Source organism: Cydia splendana, chromosome 1 (genome assembly GCF_910591565.1).
Source record: "Cydia splendana chromosome 1, ilCydSple1.2, whole genome shotgun sequence".
In the NCBI taxonomy this organism is placed as follows: Eukaryota; Metazoa; Arthropoda; class Insecta; order Lepidoptera; family Tortricidae; genus Cydia; species Cydia splendana.
Genome location: NC_085960.1, coordinates 17664030 through 17677687, shown reverse-complemented (window position 1 = coordinate 17677687; position 13658 = coordinate 17664030). Strand labels below are relative to the sequence as shown.

The following is a 13658-nucleotide window of genomic DNA, read 5'->3' as shown; positions in this document are numbered from 1 at the left end:
CCCAGGTGTTTAACCCTTAAATGCATGATTTTGTCTATTTGCCGGAAATTAATATATCTATCACATAATTGTTTCCTGATTCTAGGAAAAATGGTAAAAAAAAATATGCATCGATTTTTACTGCGAAATCAGTGTTGGAAGTTGCATAGGCTAAATCATATGTAAGTGTAGCGTTCGATGTAAGTAGTAAGTAATTACTGCATTGACAATTTGAAACCTTATAGAAAACAACTGATAAGAGGTAAGTAATGTGTTTGCTCTTTCATACACATACGTCGTTCTCTTTCTAATTTTTATACCTGCGCTACAAGCCCTAAACCCTTACCTAGAGATGCCGCGCTAAGTTATCCGCATTATTATAGTAACCAATGTAACCATCTTATATTATTGAAGCACATTTATAACACTGGAATGGTTTTTAATGTGTACGCAAGAAGTTTTGATTTTTAGTTACATACAAAAATGACCACCTGTCTACTTTCAATCGAGAGTTAATCGAGAAATTTAATCGATTAATATTAAGATTAATTCAATTTCAATCGTATGTTAGGTCGACTAAATTAATCGCGATTAAATTAATCGCCGATTAATTTTGACGATTAACTTTTTTAATCGATTGATTAGTCGATTAAAAAGTTAATCGATTAATGCCCATCTCTGTACACGCGGTCGGGTCGTACTAGAAGCACAAGGACGCTAATCTGCACTAAACTGCTAAAGGAAGACGGTACATTATTGCGTAACCGCGGGATGGATTTATCTTCGCTTCCAAAATTTCGGTGTCCTGGATGATATTTCTTTTGGATATTTTGGATTTAAGTGTATACGTGACTACTCAGTATATATTTAAAAAGAAATCAGGCTGAGAAATTTTCCACTCTCAGTTTTTAATAGTTCTAAAATACATAAATTTGGGTATGCATTTTTTTTGGATTTTCTTACCCTCTACGCTAAATTATATTCTAAGATCATATAAGAAGAAAAAATTGACAGAGCAATTTTCCGATGAAAATGAGCACCAAAAAAAGGAATTATCATAAAAAAATATTCTCATGTTTGACAAAAGTTTTTGATTTTTTTCTAGTATCACATGCTGATACAAGTAACTTATTTGGTAAAATAATTTTGGACGGAGGAATTACTCGGTTCAATATATAAACAGATTTGTATTTTTACGTATAAAAACCTAACTTAGGAGTGTTTTTTTTTTTGGATATTTCATATGTTAGTTTCGGCTCATACTATACAATAACCAAGCAAAATTTCATCGACTGAGGAATTAATGCATGGGTCTCCATACAACATCTTGCTTCGTTTACTCCACTATCAAGTCCATCGAGCACGATGTATGAATGCTATAACATGCGATGTCATATAAGATCCCATCTTGATTACGTCATGTGACAGACATGCTTATGCATCCGAATTGTATAGCATTTGTTGTCACATAGCGTATAAAAAATACACTTCATATTGACGCGGATTGCATAGCATTCGCCTTGCATAGCATTACGCGTCATATACAAACCTAAAAGATATATTTGTAGTGACAGGAATGCTATAACAGTCCCAATATTTCCATACAAAATTCAGGTGTCCAACTGGTGTGACTGAGCGTCCGCGAACGTGTTAACCCCTGGAGTGTAGACGTCCATAGGATGCGGTGACCGCTTACCATAAGGTGGGTCGTAAACTTGAAGCCACCGATGTACTAAAAAAACACATATACACTGTATTTGTCTAAATTAAAAGTAAACTTTCATTTCGTTTCTGGGGGCGCAAATTGGTGCCTGCCCCGGGCGCCATATCCTCTAGCTACGCCACTGGCTGCATATTATATTTGCATGTACTTTGTGTACAGTCGGCAAAGCTATTAGCTTGGTATTGTACCCCTGTATACACATTTGTATGCAGAGTGCTAAGCTAATAGTTTTGCTGACGGTACCTGGCAAATATTTTACCGTGACAATAGTTACATACAGTAAATAAATATTTACGAACCGCCCTTCGTTGCATTGTTTTTCAGCGTTTGTGCCAAGGTTTGTTCAAGTAACAAAATTACTTATTTATCAACAACATGACAACAATAATGTCAATAATGAAAGATTGAAACAATTATGTCGGTTGAAGATACTCACGATTTTCGGCATAGGTTTGTTTTACGCGTCGGTGCCGTGTCATCGTTAGTAAATATAGTCCTCCTCATCGTTTTCGATGACGGCGACCCCAAATAAATCGTTGACGTTGTCTAGCGTGAGCCCTTATCTGGCAGGCCAGGCCGAACTTGGTCTTAAATACTCTATTGCACGCGTGACAATAAAGTTGGCCAGCTGCGTTGAGCGTGTACACGTAGGAGGGCTTAGGTTAGTCACAAACATTTAGACCCTTTACTGGAAATTAAACTTAAGTTCAAATACTTAAAGCACAAAGTTTTGGTTTTATCCGTCAATCAATGCACAATACAGTCTCATCTGTCATCACTGTCTTCTAAGTCTTCTTACACAGAGCATTGTTTGTCGATACTCGATAGTGTGCAGTGAGCAGTGAGTGAAGAATTAATCTTGAAGCGCGTTTAAGTAACATTTTGGAGTCAACGGCCGGTTGTCCACGTGCTTCTTGTAAAGTCTGCTATCGCTTTACAAGAGCGAATAAAATCACCGTACACTGTCTTGTACTAACCGTAGAATTTTAATCGTATTACCTTGCTACTACGACCTTGATACTGGCGAAATAGCCCCACTGGGCTCAAGCCATAATTTTAAAAGAATGAATGAATGAATTGTTTGTCGAAATTTTTTCACTTTTAAATGCAAAATACGCGACAATACGAATTTTGCGAATATATGTTTCATGGATTCAAAAGTGTTCTTTTTTTACGCTCTTTCGTTTGAGCATAATTTCATTTAGTTTTACCGTCAAAGCCGCCCGCGTTTATTTATAAGGATAAGCAGGACAGGAAATCTATTTATAGGTAGTCTTTAAGTCAGTCATTAAAGTGAAATAAGTTGCTAAGAAAAGTTAACCAGGAAGATGGATTTTAATTGTCGAGTATTTTATTTTCGTTCTAATGTTCTTTTAATAATTTCACAGGCATGCGAGAAGAAAATACAACCTGGAATATCCAAATTGACTTGGACATCAACCATGTCAGACGCGTATATAGCAGATTGTGTGGTTCAAATTGGCGAAGTAGGCATTATAACAATGTCATAATACTCATAATATTAATAAGATGCAGTATTTCAGACGGATACATATTATAACCTTTCTTTTCCAGTTACGTGACTTTGTTAATACATACAAAAATAGCAATCTGAATATAATTAAAATCATGGAAAAAATATGTGATACTCCTTTAATTGAGTTTGATATTTATAATGTTTTCGAGATAAAAGCTTTACGTCAAGATATCACAGACATGGAAACTAAAGGGACTGAAAAAATTCTGGATATGTATAAAGAAATTATAATTTATTTAGTTATAGTATATGAAGGATTTGAAGCACAAATCACTCAGGTAACTGTACATTTAATGTACCTATTAATGTATTGCAGCCTCTTGATTCTTTTAATAAAGTACTTATGGGTAAAAACCTAAATAGAGCCCATCTGCAATTGCGTGTACAGCGTACAAAAACAAATATTCATGACTCAATAATTCAATAATTATAGTTATAATGAAAGACAAACAGACGGGTTTAATCAAATTTAAAATCTGGAATACGTATTATTTATCTATCCAAACCCTTCATAACTCTATATAGTTGACAACATTGTTTTACTCTATAATAAGGGTAAGTAAAATTTTGCAAACGAGGTCTTTAGATGCACGACACGACAGCCGCAGGCTGGATTATGCTGGTATTTGTATTTTCTTTCTTGTATTTTATAGATGGCAGAACATTGGATTAATTACGTGAGAAGATTCGACCGTGCATTGGAAGACGCTTTACGATTGTCTATAAAAGCTACAATGCAAAATATGTACAAATGTGTTCACGGAGATGGTAAGAATTCGTATACAGGTTTTTCTAACGGGACGGGGTCCTTGGTACAGGTATATTAAGTAGGTAGTAGCTTAAGAATTGCAGAGTGGAGAGATACCACACACACAAAACAGTCATTTTTAGGTATTAAGCTGTCATCGTCATCTTAAGTTTTGAATTAAGATCTATATTGTTTTGCGATTCTAATCGCTCATCTTTCTTGTCGTCCGTCGCTGTTTGGAGTTCCGCTAACAGTGAGAGTTCAAGTAAATAAAATAATATTTATGTTATTATTACAACTTTTTGAAGTGAAAACTTCTTTAGCGGCGCTGGGCACTTTTTGAGGTGGGGAAAAATGATAAACTCGAGACAGCGTAAGGCGATCACGGGACCGTAAGGTTTAGATGGCCACTCATTTAGATGGCATTTAAATCAATAAAGAAAAACTCAATGACATTACATGAAAAAGGTTCTAATCTTGTACGGGTTGAAATACGAGGATCTCACAGTTACATTCTAACTTTATATCACTCAAATATAATTCAATAAAGCTACATCTTGATGAAATCGCTAATAAAATTGAACTCTAGTACTGGTGGATAAAACCCAAAATAATTATTTAGATGCGAGATGTGCAAGGTAATTTTACAATTTCTATTCGAATTTTAAACAATTAACGCTACAAATTTGAATTTCGTATTTTAAACAAGCTCACTGACCAGCACTTTCGAATTAAAGTTTTTCAATAGAAAGGAGGATGGGTCAATTATTCATAGTGCTGCAGACATTTTGGACTAGTCATTGAGTTTTCACTTCTGTCGGCACTCCCGGAGTGCAACCCGTTGTTTTTTTTTATTTCAAGTACGATCAGTGTTGTGGTACCTACCTATATTTTTTCAGGTACTATGGCACCTTCTCCGCTGATTAAAATGAATCTATACTTAACTGGTAAAGATGTGACATATTTGCCAACAAGACACGAGGTTCAATACACATTTAATAACATTCTTGAAAGCATCGTTATCATAATGGACAGCATCCCAAGGCTATACGAAAAATTTTCTTTACCAGCTATGGGTTTAAAAAGATTTTGTGATGTCATTAGAGTCGATAATGACTCTAATAAACTACAAATATTGATAGACGAAGGTTAGTTGGTCTAATATAAAGCACATTCAGCAAAATAGCACATTCATTATTGGTTATAAACAAATCAATAAGTTATCCTTCACATTTATGTTTCATTTATTTGGTATATTTTGCAGAAGTCCAATTTAACATAGGTCTAATACATGAACACATGCGCATGTGGGAACCATACTCTTCTATTTGGAAAGTAGACAAGAATGAATTTTTGCTTAAATACAGAGAAGAAAATCATACAGCAGCTGAATTTGAGACAATAATAAACAATTACGGTGATTTAGCGCATCAAGTACAAGTTCAAGAGACTATTAATCAGGTACATATATCGAATAAGGGTGGAAAACATTTCCACATAGCTAAATTAATGCACTTCTATTTAAAATAGCTGTGTTTTTTATTTCACTACCTCCAGGGGATATTGACTTTTTTTTTAAGCCCAAGACGATTCAGTGGTCTTTAACATTACAATTTACAACAAACTTAACATTTAACAGATTTGCGTGGTAGTCACCTTAGATGTTTTATTTTATGTCGGATACAGATTCATTTTATAACTCTAAACTCGAGCAATCTGAAGAAGTCCATAATAGAGCATTGCATGCGCTGGCAGCTCGTTTTGGGAGATTTGTTGCGAAAAATCACAGAGTTTGATATAGACGAAGTATATGCGTATGTTGAAAAATGTAGTGAAGAAGCTATGCAGGTAATGTATACAAACAAAAATATCACACCATACAATGTTACCGTCACTTTTTTGGCAGTTTAATTTAAGTATTATTCTTATTTACCTACGTAATTATAAAAACATATTTGTTTTACAATATATTTTACAAATCCAGATGCCTGCTAATTTAAAAGAACTTTCTACGTCCATAGCAACTTATGAACGTTTGATGGGTGATGTATCCCGTATGGAAAAAACTTTTCCACCAATCACAGACAAGGTTCACACCTTAGGTAAGATTCGCCAGCTCTTTGAAATTTTATTAAATATATTATATAAATGCATGTATTATATGTACTAGGATAACTAGGACCTAGGTAGTCTCCGTACAAACGATATTTTTAGAAGGAAGTTCCTTATCGCACGGTTGGCGAATGGGGGCTCGGACACGGACACGGACACTGACACGAACATGGACACGAAGAAAAACATAACATAAGATAAATAGATTAATAACATAACATAGCGGTATTTAACGTTAACAATGTGTTGTGTGAAAATCGTTTTTAGGCTCTAATAAAACGCTTTGTACAATTTTTCATGGGTGCTACAATAGCTATCCCAAAAAGAGCTTAGGACGATTAGTTGTACCTAAATCTAGATAGCACACATCTACCTACAAACAAACCTACCAATATCTTACACGGTGAAGTGCGTACAGACTTAGTTTTATGTATTGACGTTATTCGGCAGAGTAAGGCGTACTTAGACGCCAAGGCAATCTTCGGGAAGCCCCGAGGATGTGCCTAGACTAAACAGTAATATTTAGTAGAGAGAAGAGGCTTAATGTCTAATTCCATACCGTTGCCGTCTGTCTATAAGCGGGCTTTGTCTCAATAACGGTTGTATGGGACATTTGAAAAAATAAACGGTAAAAATTAAGGGGCTTCCATGTAAAAAAAACGTGAGTACTTCGTGATCTGTCCTGTCGGTCAGCGAGTTCTGTCTCATTACCTACTCGTTGAGTCCTTTACACCTTAAATAATAATAAAAATAAGAATAATTAATGTTCGCGATCCCAGGGCGCTTCTCCAAACGGCACATTGTAGGAAACATCGATGTGGGTTTAGTGGGGTGTTCCACATACCCACTAAAATGAGCCGACCTTTGGATCTTAATCACTCGTACCTAAGTCGCTTAAAAGAAAAATATAAATAAAAAAATGTGCCATGGTTCGGAGCTCATGGAACGCATGTATGTCTCGCACTTGGCAGGGTGTTTTTTTAATGAATAAGACAAAATCATAAGCTTTTTTTTTAATTCAATGCCTTTTGCGTGTGATTATATGACATTGCCAAAAAAATTACACGTCATAGGCGGTCCTAAAAATAACATACATATATACATAACATAATTTAACATAACATAACATAACATAGCATAGCATAGCATAGAATAGCATAGAATAGTATAGAATAGCATAGAATAGCATAGCATAGCATAGAATAGTATAGCATAGCATAGTATAGCATAGCATAGCATAGCATAGCATAACATAACATAACATAACATAACATAACATAACATAACATAACATAACATAACATAACATAACATAACATAACATAACATAACATAACATAACATAACATAACATAACATAACATAACATAACATAACATAACATAACATAACATAACATAACATAACATAACATAACATAACATAACATAACATAACATAACATAACATAACATAACATAGCAAAACATGAGCATGAATATGAACACGTCACCAGCCCTTCTTAACTTCGTTGCAACCGAGTGTTCCACTTCCACGACACTTACCATTTTTTTTTTGGTTTGAAAATATTTGAATAGATCATACCTGTCTACGCCACTGCAGTCAATTTAAAGTAAGTTCCTAATACAATGCGAAAGAAACATTGATATGGTTTTTATTGCAGCTAAGTTTGAAGTGGAAATGAGTTCAGATATGGTTACTCGACATGAAGAAATCCCCATGATTTGGGCAAATTATTTAGCTTTGCTTGAAGAGGCTAAAAAACTACTTGAAATTAATAAGGATAAGTTTAAGACTGAATTATTAGAACAAGCCGAGGTAATGCCAATTACAAGTAATCGTTGCATATCAGTGCATATTAATATATAGGAACTTAAGTAAAAAAGATTTAAAATATAATTATTTTATTGTTTAGGTATTTAAAGAAGCAGCCAAAGAATTTTGTGGAAACTTTTTCAAAACAGCACCCAATAGTTCAGATATATCTGCTAAAGATGCAATGGCTCAGCTAAAGGCATTTAGAGATCAGTTAAATGCACTTAGAGCACAGGAGCAAGAAATTCGAGATGGTCTTGCCGTATTTAATTTAACGTAAATTTTAATTCTTATTTAATCAAGTTTTTACAACTGACACCTATTCAAAATGTTTAATATCTCCTAATACCTACGAAATGTTTTATCACGCAATACCTGTTAGTTCAGAATTCAGATGTATCGGTAAAGATCTGTTAATCACACTAACGCCCTTATTCATAAACGCGCTACAAACCTCAATTAGCTAATAATCGTTTGTCCTTATCTGTCATTTTGACTTGTGTATTTGTAAGAAAGAGACAAAACATAATTTAACTAAATCAGGCCCGTAAAGTTTTACGAATAAGGGGGTTAGATTACAGGGGCAAGATATTAGAGATAGTCTTGCCGTAAATTGTAATTCTTATTTAATTTAATTTAATTTTAAAACAAAGACAGTCATGTGCTGTCGGTTGAACCTCAGTGGTGCCGACAATAAATTTAGACAATTTCTTTAAACATTTTTCGTCATATATTCGAGATTTTAACTCCAATTAATCTAGTTGCACACTTCAACAGAACTCCAGTGAACTTGGATCTGCTGAGAATGGAAAAAGAACTAGAAAAGCTCGAGGAAGTTTGGGGTCTAGTTCTTCAATGGGAAGAGTCTTGGGAGAAATATAAAACGCAGACATTTTGGGAAATGGAAACAGATGAAATGGAAGACAATGTTATGTTTCTATTCAGGTACGGTACGATAAAGCAATGTCTATACTTCATTATACTATACTATAGAAATTGCATTTATCATCATCATCAGCCTACTCTCGTCTTCTGCTGGACATAGGCCTCTTCTATTGCACGCCATTGAGCACGATTTGCGGCAAATCTGATCTAGCTCTTGCCAGCTGCCTTGCGAAGGTCATCGCTCCATCTAGTTTGAGGTTTGAATTGCAGTACCGACCCATAATAGCTAAATAAAAAAATATATTATAAGTATACCTTAAATATAATACTGTTTTTAAAGGAATTTTAACCGTCTCTCTCGACAACTGAAGGACAAGGGATGGGACATAATAGATACAACGAGAGTAAAAGTAGATGCCTTTAGACGTACCTTGCCTCTTATTGGGGACTTGAAGAACCCGTGCATGAGAGAACGGCATTGGGATAGAATCAAGGCGTTGATGGGAGTGTGAGTATTCGTAATGAAAACTTTTTAGTTATATTACAAAAAATAAAATAAACGTAGAGCACAGCAAAATATCGTAAGTTGTTTCTTTTTTACGCCTCATGTGTATAAATACCTTGTTTAGTGAATTCGACCAAAACTCGGAAGATTTTAAGCTGGATTTAATAATGAAACTGAATTTTCAAGCATATGCTGACGAAATCGCAGAGATTTCTAAAGCGGCAACAATGGAATTAAACATTGAAAATGGATTAAAAGCAATTCGAGCAATTTGGGAAAATACGACCTATGAGATGGCGCACCATCGCGATGAGATATATAGGATCAAAAATGTTGACGATGTTATGCAGGTTTGTGTATATGATTTGATCAAAGATTTATCTACACTCGATTTTAGATCAAATTTCAAAATTCAGGGTCCGTTTGACATAAAAATTTGCCGTAGAAAGAATATACCGATTGTTCGAAATCATATTAAGGCCGGATAGGTTTTTAAGGTTAGTTTTGTATTTAATACCTACTAGCTTCTGCTCGTTACTATGTCCATAGGGTCCGCGTGGGATGATGACGATTACATTGATTAATTATAAATAAATCCTCTCGGGTCTCAAACTATCTTTCGTTTAAAATGAACGTTGGCACGATCCAACGACGTTCATCGTAATCGTTCAGAGGTTTAAGCGGGAAGAGTTAACAGACAGACAAACAGAGTTACTAAATTTCAAATTTATAATATTAGGCAGTAGGGACGGGTTAAAAAATAAGAAATAGCAAGGTCTTAGTTTGAACAAGTGATAGAAAAACTGTAATATATGTGCATCCTTAGCCTTCTAAGTAGTAACCTACAAGGCTAAACTTACAGCTTTTCTATCACTAAAGAGAAGACCTTATACTTACTCATATCATATGACTTTAAACGAAACATACCTACCTGTTTGTAAATAACAACAGTTTTTTTCTAAAATTGTCTTTTAATTCAATTTGTTCAGTTCTTGGAAGATCATCAAGTCCAGTTGTCTTCGATGAAGTCGACCAAATATGTGGAACCATTTATAAAACAAGTGGATTATTGGGAAAAATCTTTAGGTTATGTAGCAGAGTGTATTGAGGTTGTATAATAGTTGTTTTCGTTCTTGTTGTTTCTTTTGTAAAATAGTATAGGTAATATTGTTATATCTTTATTGTTAGATATCTTTACAAGTTCAACGGCGTTATCTCTACCTCGAAACTATATTTGGTGGCGAAGATATAAGAAAACAACTTCCAAAAGAAGTAGTTATTTTTGATAACCTAACCGCTGATTGGACAGATATTACTAAAAAGTAAGTCACGGTCACAAGACGATTAAGTAAAAAAAAAGATCAAGTTCTGCAGTGATACGATTGCCTAGTTTCGTATGCATAAGTGGTACAGTAGGGCTACCGCCAATACCGAAAATCGTCAATTGCGGGCATTTTTCTCTGTCACTCTAATTACGCCTTCATTGGAGTAAAAGAGTAAGATCCCCGCAATTTGCGAATTTCGGTTTTCGCGGTAGCCCCTCAGATCAATGAATTGAATAGGTACCTGTACATACTGTTACCTGCTGTTACTAATATTGTGCCATAGTTTTGCCTTAGCTTATAAAAACTGTAGAATCATCAGTGCCATCACCGACGACTCGACATATGGCTCTAGCTTTTAGTGTAACAATAGTAATATAATTCTAATAATTCTAAAATATAGACTGGCAAATCAACTTGGGGGTCATCCATTAATTACGTCACACGTTTAGGGGGTGGGAGGGGGTCATGGGGGAGGGGGAGTCACAAACATTGTGACGTCACTTTAACTTCATCACTATTCATCAGTAATCGAAAATTAATTCATATATTTTTTTTTGCTAATGAGGTTTTGGAAGTAGATAATTTTTGCCTAAGTGATTTTGTGTTATAAAATTAGTAATATTTCTTTTAACAAAAATATTTTTTTATTAAGAAAATAATGCCGAGTTAGTATTGCCGATTTCGTTGCAAACAAAATTGCCTAAAATGTGTGTGGGGAGGGATTTGCAAAATGTGACCAAGTGTGACAAGGATGGGGTCAAAAGACCTAGAAATTCGTGTGACGTAATTAATGGATGATCCCTTGTGAGTAAAATACACATGAATTTCAAGATTTGTATTGGAGATCGAACTTTTACGCCTACATTTTTCAAATTTGCTGATTTTTTTAAATTAATCGACGACTATGATTTTCTCAAATATACTTCATTTTATATCAATAACTAATATTGTGTTTTGTTTATCATAGTTTAATATTTTATCTACTTTCAATAGTATGTACGCTGGGAAAAACGCAGTAGAAGCATGCCTATTTAAGCCTCCACCATATGTTTTCAACAAGCTAAACGGAATGATAGGAAACTTAGATGGAATATTACGGTCCCTTGAAAAGTATTTGGAAACTAAACGACAAATATTTCCAAGATTCTATTTTATATCGAACGATGATTTACTAGAAATTCTCGGAAATTCGAAAAAACCGCAGTTGATTCAAGTTCATCTAAAAAAACTTTTTGACAATGTTGTTAAGATAAGAATTGACAAGGTAAGTAAAGTAAAGGTTTAACAATTATTTATACAGGTCGATGACAAAAATGTGACTTTTTGAGCTTGCAGTGTAGTACCTGTTTAGTAAGGACTATTTTGAGTTAATTTCGCCACTGTGGCGTGAGCAGGCTTTCCTCATGGACCAACTACGTATGCACAACTAGTTGTACGGTGAGTTTCATCAGTGGTTACTCTCATAGAGTACGTCTGAATGTCTGTCAAGTTGTTGTTGTGCCATAAGGAAATGTTTTTCTAAATCCTTCCCATAGACACAACTGGTTTACTGTCATTTAATTTTAGTTCCCAAATACACAACTATTCTTGGTATAGTCGCGGATGGTCTAGAACGCAAAATGACCACTTTTTTATATCACTAGGGTATGTTAGGTTCGTTAGTTTTCTTCAAATGGCCGAAGGCCAAACGGCACAGAATAGGAGCCCCGCGACAGCGACATCGCTAACGTAAAGATAAAACGACGAAAATGATGTAGGCATTTTGCGTTCTCGCGAATAACCCCTATTCTTGAGTCTTGCCTGTAGTTGTGTTATAAAGAATGATAAGAGAGAACATTAGTTGTGCTTAGTTTTGCCAGTTGGGCGTAGTTGTGCAATTAGGAATACATATTTTTGATGGCACAACCAGTTGTGCATACGTAGTTGGTCCATGAAGAAAGCCTGGGCGCGGGTACGTTTCTTGTGATAATGTAGAAATATTCGTGCTTATTTTGTTTATGTTGAAAACTGTGCAAATTCATTACTGTAGTGATAAGCCAACTTTGTTCTAAATTTGTATGGGAGACCAACCCTTCGCGCCTACAATTTTCTAATTTGCCATCCTTTTCCATTGATAATATGGCTTGCTATAGCCTTTTTCAAACTCGATGGATAGGGTGGCAGGTGTCATCTCCATATAATTTATAACCAATAAACGCCAAATCTCCCAAAATTGTATTGAGATGACATCTGTCAGCGTACCCATCGGGTTTCAAAAATACTATATTTAAACTTGAAGTGACCTCGCACATGAGTGGCGCTATCTGGTGGCTGAAATTATTACGTTAGCCCCCATAGTAGGAGATCCCACATACATTGTTTGTTTCTACAAAAATGTTTTTTTGAAGAACCCTATTTATTTTAAAACTCATATCAAATTACATCTTACAACATAGGTATCAAACGAAAAAAAAAAGAAAAAAAATGTATGTGACCATTTTTTTCGCTTCAAACCTATAGTGTGACATGTCGTTAGATAGGTCTTTTGAAATAAATACGGTTTTTTAGAAAACATTTTTTGATAAAGTGAATATTTTAGGAAATAATCGCCTCGAAAGAAACAAAATGTACATGAGGATTTTTTTTTCGTGTCAACCCTATGGTGTGGGATGTTGTTGGAAAGGTCATTTAAAATAAAATGAATAGGGGTTTTAGAAGAACATTTTTTGATGAAGTGAATATTTTCGGAAATAATCGCTTTGAAAGAAACAAAATGTATGTGACAATTTTTTTATCTTTTCTACCTTATAGTGTGGGGTGTCGTTGGATAGGCCTTTTAAAATAAATAGGGGTCATTAAACAACATTTCTTGATAAATTGAATCATTTTGGAAATAATTGTTTAGAAAGAAAAAAAAAAAGGATTTTCCTTCCAACTTTTGAACCATCTGTCCAAAAAATATGAAAAAAATCATGAAAATAGTACTTAAAAAACTCAATCAAATAAAATTAAAAGAAACTTGATCAGTTAAGCCGTTTATGAGTTATCGC

At 34.5% G+C, this 13658-nt stretch overlaps 1 protein-coding gene across 3 annotated transcripts in view; it reads left to right on the top strand.

Moving 5' to 3' along the window:
• The window catches only part of LOC134794643 (dynein axonemal heavy chain 2), a 158543-nt gene that overhangs the window by 29962 nt on the left and 114923 nt on the right, over window positions 1-13658 (top strand). For all 3 annotated transcript variants that reach the window (XM_063766448.1, XM_063766447.1, XM_063766449.1), the window contains exons 13-27: window positions 3091-3189; window positions 3278-3517; window positions 3893-4007; window positions 4887-5135; window positions 5252-5448; window positions 5674-5835; window positions 5972-6089; window positions 7763-7917; window positions 8015-8190; window positions 8692-8859; window positions 9140-9307; window positions 9429-9654; window positions 10294-10413; window positions 10493-10626; window positions 11623-11893. In XM_063766448.1, the coding sequence (XP_063622518.1) occupies window positions 3091-3189; window positions 3278-3517; window positions 3893-4007; window positions 4887-5135; window positions 5252-5448; window positions 5674-5835; window positions 5972-6089; window positions 7763-7917; window positions 8015-8190; window positions 8692-8859; window positions 9140-9307; window positions 9429-9654; window positions 10294-10413; window positions 10493-10626; window positions 11623-11893 (2598 nt within the window). The remainder of the gene's footprint in view (window positions 1-3090; window positions 3190-3277; window positions 3518-3892; window positions 4008-4886; window positions 5136-5251; window positions 5449-5673; window positions 5836-5971; window positions 6090-7762; window positions 7918-8014; window positions 8191-8691; window positions 8860-9139; window positions 9308-9428; window positions 9655-10293; window positions 10414-10492; window positions 10627-11622; window positions 11894-13658) is intronic.